This window comes from Mesoplodon mirus (assembly GCF_964341445.2).
Source record: "Mesoplodon mirus genome assembly, chromosome: 14".
Classification (NCBI taxonomy): domain Eukaryota; kingdom Metazoa; phylum Chordata; class Mammalia; order Artiodactyla; family Ziphiidae; genus Mesoplodon; species Mesoplodon mirus.
This window is the reverse complement of record NC_138990.1, coordinates 15,179,365-15,186,386: the sequence shown is the minus strand read 5'-3', so window position 1 is coordinate 15,186,386 and position 7,022 is coordinate 15,179,365. Positions and strand designations below refer to the sequence as shown.

Below are 7,022 nucleotides of genomic sequence, written 5' to 3'. Positions count from 1 at the left end.
CCTGACCTCCCCCCATGGCAGAGCGGCTCCAGAGTGCCAGAGGGTCAGCTGGGGCCCCGGGCTTGGCTTTCGGACCAGGTGGAACTGAGAAAGCAAATGGCTGTTCTGTGTTTTTGAGTTCCAGGGGAGATTGGCTAGACCCCTGTAGTGGGAGGACGCCAGTGGGCTCGTGAGCTGGCCCGGGCAGGGGTGCAGGAGGGGCAGCTCAGCGTGGAGATTGTCACACTTGTGGCCTTTGTGTGATTCTAGCTCATGAGGTCCTTGAGGCTCTGTGAAGAGGGCCGGGAAGACGTGAAATGCAGTGCCCCCACTCCGGCCGGCCTCAGAGTAGTGTGTGGTGCAAGGAAACAGTCTGACTAGCGTGGTAGGTTCTGCCCTGGCTCTTCCCTTTTGTTCTAGAAACATGCTTCCCGTCGTGAGTGGGGCCGAAGGTCGTTCTGGGCGCTGGAGTCCCAGCTGTGTCCCAGAGGAGGGGGCCCCCTGGTCACGTGAGGGGTGAGAGCGGCGGCCTCGGCCGGCTGCTTACCCCGCATGAGCCACCCTTCCTCACAGGTGCCCTTCCTTGCCTTCTGTTTTCCTGTGATGTCAGGGTCTCTTAGAGTGGAAGAGTCCCTGGAGACTCGAGGAGGTGCGTAAGGGTGACATCATTCCCCATCCTTGTGAGTCTCGTCTGAGAGCCTGGCGTTCTCAGCCTTTCATGGTGTTGTGAGCCCCCCCCAAATTACAGGGTGGCTCCGTTACAAAAGTTGTTTATTTCAGTGGAAAATTACAACTCTGCCCTTCTTGTTGGAAGGGGTCTGAACAGAATGGTCGGAATATCCCTAGACCCCGGAAACAAGGAACTGGTAGGAAGCCCAAGGGTAGTGCTGTGGATGGGCAGGAGAAAAGCCCGGCAGACACGGGGGAATTAGTCTGGTGGGGCTGGAACTTCTGGGAAAATAGCTCGCAGGTGCATTATGTGTCCCTGGAGGAGTTTCAGCTTATGGCCTGTTGCAGATTTCAGGTTCTGACGGGGAATGGGGAGGTTGGAAGAGTTGGCGTTGCTGGTGTTTAGTGAATTGATGATATTGGCGTATATTTGAACGGGACCATTCAGCCAAAGTTCAGGCTTGACCCAGCTCATGGCCAAATAGTTCTAGAGAGAATAGGTAACAGTTAGCCTGAAGTAGCAACCTGAGGGCTCTCTCTCGGGTCATCCCGAGAGCAGCTGTGCCTTTTCCCCTGTCTCCAGGGTTGTCACTCACCGGAGCTGAATAGATAAAGTTGAACAGTAGAAGCCCCATAAGCAGTATGATTGAGATGGCTATGATCTTGAAGCGGTAGCGTTTCCAGAAAACATGGATGAACCTTGCAATGGGTGACCGGAGCCACGTGAGCAAGGTATGGGTGCGTCTGTGCAGGAGCAGAGATGGCAGAGTGGAGGGCAGAGGGAAACTTCAGGTCAGGTAACCCAGAGCAAAGGTCTTTCATTTTAAAAAAGCAACTGCTGCTTCAGCCCTCCCCCGTCCCCAGCTGTTCTCCCCGATTGAGCCGGAGTGGGGAGGTGGGGGGGATAATTATCCCTCTTTACTTGTCAGCCTCCTTCCCCGGTCACCACCCCCATACAGACTGCTAGGCCCAGCAGCTCAGCTTTGTGAACGAGGAAGAGACTTGGTGCCTTTGCCCTGCAGGACCCTTACAGGGGAGGATGGAGTGTAGGGTATTGGTTGGGTTCCGACTGGCCTCTTCCTGCTGCCTTGATTAAGGCTTCCTTCTCTGTCAGAATCTCCAGGGTCATCTTCATTTTACCCTAGAAACACCATGGGTGGTGGGAGCTGAGCTCAGATGGCAGAAGCAAGGATAGTTTTAAAGGCCTCTTCCCAGGGTCCAGAGAGGGAAAGGGATTTAGCTCAGGCCCCCAGAGTCTGTCAGAGCCAAGTTATGCAGCACAGTAGTCAGCCCTGTTCCTAGGTGATAGGCACCTTCCCCAGCTCCTACCGACAAGCGCCATTTGCCGCCATCGAGGGCCTGGCAAGGCCACCAGCCGCTTACAGTCTTCATCTTAAAGAGGGAGCAGTGCTTGTACTGGAGGAAGTGAGGCCTCTTGGGGTCAGCATCCATCATCCTGATGGAGCATAGCTTGGCGTGCCGGGCCGGGAGGGGCATGTCAGACAAATCCAGCTCCAGGACCCCTGAGCCCAGAGAAAGGCCATCAGCAAAAAGAAGCTCCCTGTCCTGTGGTCACGGGCCCTGTGCCAGGGTCTCACCTAGGAAGTCATCCGCGGAGATGATGTTATTGTCCCAGATCTGGATGATGAGCCGGGCTGGGAACTTCATCACCGTGGGATCCAGGCTCCATATGTAGTCCTGGAGGATGGCAGGAGAGTGTATTTCGGGCCTGTCTCCTCTGAGAGTTCCTATGGCCACTTAGCCGCCCATCACCCAGCAGTGATGGACCGTTGAGGAGGAGGAAAAAGTCGGGGAGGGGGCGGGGGGAGCGGGGAGTGGTTCCACCCAAGGCCACATTCCAAGTGTCTTGGTGCAGCTCGCAGGCTCTGAGGGGAGGGGGAGGAGTGCATCCCGCTCCTGGGCCTGTTACCTTCTGACTGAAGACGCACGCTTGCTCTGCTGCCAGGTAGTCCAAGGTGAAGATGAACCGCCAGTTGAAGATGCCCTCCCCCGTCAGGGAGTGGTAGTGGACATCTGTCTTCTGCATGTCCTTCTCCAGCCCGAATAACCACCTGGGGCCAAAGTCCACTCACCTGGGGTTCACTTGGATCGTCCCCACCCCTAGCTGGAGCCCTGGGAGGAGGGCTGCCCAGTAGATGCCAGGCATGGGTGGAAATGGAGAGACAGAACTGGGCGAGTCTGAGGGCACTCTGACGGAGCCCCGCTCCTCTCCCTCACCCTTTGACATAGATGTTGCTCATCTTCTCGGTACTTAAACTGTTTTCCTTCAGGTCCACGTGGGCAGTTTTCCAGATAATGCAGCGCAGCTCATACCTGTAGCCACTGTTCTCTGAGACTTTGCTGAGGAATAGCTCCCCAGCTGCAGCCTCGGTGAGGGAAGAGGCCTGGGAGGCTGCCCTCTGTGCCCACCCAAGTCATGCTGCGTTTGGGGGACCACAGGGAAAGGAGGCTCCGCAGATTCCCAACAGAGGAAAAGAATCACCGTGACTCAGTGTTGGAGCCCACTGGTGCTCCGCACGCTGGGAAGGCCACGCTGAGTGGTGCAGTTGCTCTGGAGATGGGTGTCACTCACCTTCTAGGCTTTCTGGGCCTAATGTTGAATGGGGGGCCAGGAGGCCCAAGCTGCTTGGGGAAGATGTCCACCCGCATTTGCACCTTTCCCTAGAGTGGAGGTGGATTAGCTGGCTGGGGTTGGCCAGCCCCCAATCTCAGCATCCTGGTCTGGAGGGGGGCGCCCTGTCTCAGCTTCTAGGTCTGCTGAGGCTGTGTTTCCAACACCGAGTGGTGGGGTATCGAGGCATCTGGGAGGTGGGATGGACTTCAGACCGGAAGTCAGCACACCGCCCATCAGCTTCCACTTGTTTCTTTTTTTGGCTGGGAGAATAGTGCAGTAAGGCAGGGAGCATACGACGGCTACGAGGCTGATGGCTGTGGCGCACGGATGTCATGTGTAACTGGGGTCTGGAGGGTTGATGCCATTTAATAGGCCCTGCTGGACAGCCTCTCTGGATGGGGCTCCAGAATGGGATTGGGGCTGCAGTTATTAGCCACCTTAGTGGCCCTGAGTAAGAGTAAACTAGGTGATACCCAGGTCATTTTATGTTGTGGAACCACATCCTAAGGATGTCAAGCTATCCACAAAGCACAGAGGTCTAGGAAAGAAGGGTTGAAGCTGGTAAGAAAAAGGGAGACAGAGAGTTAAGAGGGTAGAACTACCAACAGTGGAAGATAGATCCCTTCAAACCATGTGACCTAGTTTTATTCTTCTGAAATTGGCCCCATTTAATGAGAAAACAGGTTTAATGAGGATGGTTTTTAAAAGTGCTCAGTAGAGAACTTTGTATCTAGAATGTGCTATCAGCTTGAGAGATGTGGAGAGTGAGGTGAGCCGTTCTGGTGGCTGGAGGGTAGGGGATAATTAGGGTGCCTGTGGGGATTTTTATTCCTCCTGTTTGGGGTTCCTTGCTGTGGAGAAAACACAGCCTGCACTTAACAGCCGAGCCGGGGCTGTGATGCCTGCACTCTGACCCCAGGTGCTGCCTCCTTACCCTCCCTCAGGAGAGACTAAGGCAGTGCTGGCACCGGCGGGGAAGGCCCCGAAACACTTCCACAGCTGACACGGGGCCTCGGTTTCTCGTCGGTGATTTTCCCAGCTCTGAATGTCTCCATTCTAAGAGACACCACTGCGACTTCTTGCTTATTAACATGCGCAGAACGTGCCTGTCTTCTTTTCATGTACATCTGTGGGTGCGCAGCCTCTCCTTCCCCTCTTGTCCTGGATGGGTGGGCTTCCCCACCTCCTGATCCAGCCCCTCCAGTCTCATACCTGGTCGATGCCCGGCTGGCTGTCGCTGTACAGTGTGCGGGTCTCCACGTGCTCAGGTACCAGTCCCTGGGTGTGCAGGAGGTACAGCACAAGGCGTTCTTTCTTAGATCCCAAAAAGCGAGCAGTAGGGGGCTTGAGCTCTAGATTGGAGGGGGGTGGAAGGAGGGGATCACGAGGTCATTAGCCTTCCCGTCTCCCACGTAGGCCCCTTCTCCACCCTCAGCCTGGGCAGTGGACTTGGTTATCCGTTACAGGAGAGAAGGGAGGCAGGGTGCCCTCTGGCAGCTCCTCCATCCTGTAGCCCCACTTGTCGCAGAGGCCCGGCTCTGTGCTTTCTGGCCGTGTGCTGTGCTTCTCACCAAAGCTTTGCAGTCTGAATTTTTTCCCATTGTAAAACAGAGTCATCCTCAGGGCTGAACAGAGGCGGAGGCAGTCCTTTCTGCTTGGCGTGGTGTTCCAAGAGCAGGCTTGGGGGCATCTGATCCCGCCACCTGAAGGGCCCTGACCTGTGGGGAAAGGGTGGGGAGATCTGGGTACTGGAGAAGCCTCTGCTTTGAGCTGCAGGCTGACCAGTGCTGGGAGCAGGGGTGCAGACGGACACGGGCCCTGGTTCCCCAGCCTGGGATGCAGGCATCTTCGAGGGGAGCCATGGGCCTACTCTTCCACCCACCCCGTGCTCCCTTGCTCTGGTTCAGGTCCACGCTTACTGGCAGTAGGATTTGGAGAGCCCACAACGAGCTCCAAAGCTGGACAGGAGTCGGTTTTCAAGGTCGATGACTGTGGTTCCAATCTTATCATCAGGTGAAAATAGGTCAAAGTCATATAGCTGGATCTCTAGGTCCTTCTCCAGGAGGATGGTGCAGCTCATTTCAAACATCCTTGGGTGAGGGTGTTGGAGACACAGAGACCGAGGACCATGTTATCTACACAGCTCCCTGTCCAGCATCCCAACCACACGTGTCCGTGCTCTAGCCCGTTTGGCCCTGGTGAATTTGGAGAGCGGAGCCTGGGATGGCTCTTGTCCACCAATAGCCATCCCTCAGTCGTGGCTGGGAGCAACTTTTGACAGGCCTGGGGGGTGGGACTCTGAGCTCCCTTCCCAGGCAAAGTGTTTGAGCGGGGAGGGGAGCGCTGGGCTGCCCATCGATGCATCTTCCGTCTGCTGGACACTGTGCTAGGAACGTGGAGGCTAGAAAGGAACGTGAGAGTTCTCTGCCTCCTGGAACTGCTCCCGGCACAGAGAGCGGGGATGTGGGACTGGGTGCGTTGGGGCATCTCACACGCCAAAGATGGGGTCCAGAGTGTTGGGCTGGTACTTGTCCCGCTTGCCAAGCTTTGTCTCTCCCAGTTTCAGGATCACGTAAGGGTCACACTGGGGTTCAGACAGACGTGAGAAAAGGACAGGAAATGGAGAGTCAGCCCAGGTTGGTCAGGGAGGGTGGGAGTGGGGCAGAAAGGAGCCCCTTGTACCAGATGGGGCCTGTGGGAAGCTGGCAGTCTGGGTGTCAGCCTGAGGGAGCTCTGGGATGCTGGGGTGTAGGGTGAGGGGAGGGGGTGCCCGGGCTGGGGGGGCTGGGGAAGATGAGCGCTGCGGTTCAGGGCTGCTCGTTACCAGGCCATTGGTATCTTGGGGCTGCAGGTTGACTGCTCGCACCACGTACACCCACACCAAGCACTGCTGAGGGAAGTCCTCTTTCTTAGGCCAAGGCAGGAACTGGCGAGGGGGCTTGGGGGCTTCTGGATTCTCAGGAAAAGGGTAGACCCGGAATTGGCCCTGTGTGTGTGTTGGGGAGGGAAGGTATTGGCCTCTGGCCTGGCTCAGTAGAGCCCTCCAGGAGGTGCCCCTGGTCCAAGGTCAGGAGAGTGGGTTGTGTTGAGGATGGCAGGGACGCAGCCTGTGAGGACGGGTAGGGGCACGTGCCACAGAGATGCTCTGCAGGGACTGCGTTGTTGTTTTCCGCTGAAGGGAGGTCTTGTTCCACCCCCACCCATCCCTCGGTGTCCGCACTTGTTTTCGAAGGCTCTCGGGCCTCCGAGAGCAGCACAGGCCCGAGCTGGGACTGAGAAGCCCTCGCCCTTCCTGCGTTGGGTGATGCCACCCTGAGTCCCTGCAGAGGTCAGCCTCTGCCCCCCACTCCCAAGACTGTCAAGCCCTCCGTGCCCCATCCTCATGCCGAGCGTATAGAACCAGCACTCCTATCAGAGTCTTCCCTGGACAGAAGGGGCACGAGGTGACAGGTGCAGCTAGGCAGGGCTGGGACACGCACCTTGAACTCCCCTACCACAGGGCTGTCCAGCTTGGGCCATTCTTGGTAGAGTTTGAAAGTCTGGCAGAAGTCCTGCAGGCCTTGGAAGGCTGGCACGGCCTCCAGCTCGCAGTCGTATACCTGTGGGAGGGCGTGTGGGACCCGGCTGTGGCGGGGAGCTGGCCAGGGCTTGAGGGGACCACTCCTAGGATCAGGGGGTTGAGGGGCCACCCAGGTCTCGCCCCAGAGCATCTGTCCCGGGGTCAGCAGAGCTGCTGCTG

The 7,022-nt window shown here is 57.2% G+C and overlaps 1 protein-coding gene across 1 annotated transcript in view; it reads right to left on the bottom strand.

Moving 5' to 3' along the window:
• Nucleotides 1–795: 795 nt before the first annotated feature.
• Nucleotides 796–7,022, bottom strand: part of FER1L5 (fer-1 like family member 5) — a gene marked incomplete at its 5' end in the record, with an annotated part of 48,912 nt that continues 42,685 nt past the window's right edge. Inside the window, 15 exon segments of the mRNA XM_082643009.1 lie at nt 796–1,135; nt 1,245–1,392; nt 1,680–1,789; nt 1,978–2,171; nt 2,247–2,346; nt 2,579–2,720; nt 2,887–2,982; nt 3,242–3,330; nt 4,496–4,635; nt 4,855–4,895; nt 4,897–5,001; nt 5,203–5,373; nt 5,776–5,867; nt 6,108–6,269; nt 6,763–6,882. Coding sequence (XP_082499135.1) covers nt 908–1,135; nt 1,245–1,392; nt 1,680–1,789; nt 1,978–2,171; nt 2,247–2,346; nt 2,579–2,720; nt 2,887–2,982; nt 3,242–3,330; nt 4,496–4,635; nt 4,855–4,895; nt 4,897–5,001; nt 5,203–5,373; nt 5,776–5,867; nt 6,108–6,269; nt 6,763–6,882 — 1,938 coding nt within the window. The 3' untranslated portion in view covers nt 796–907.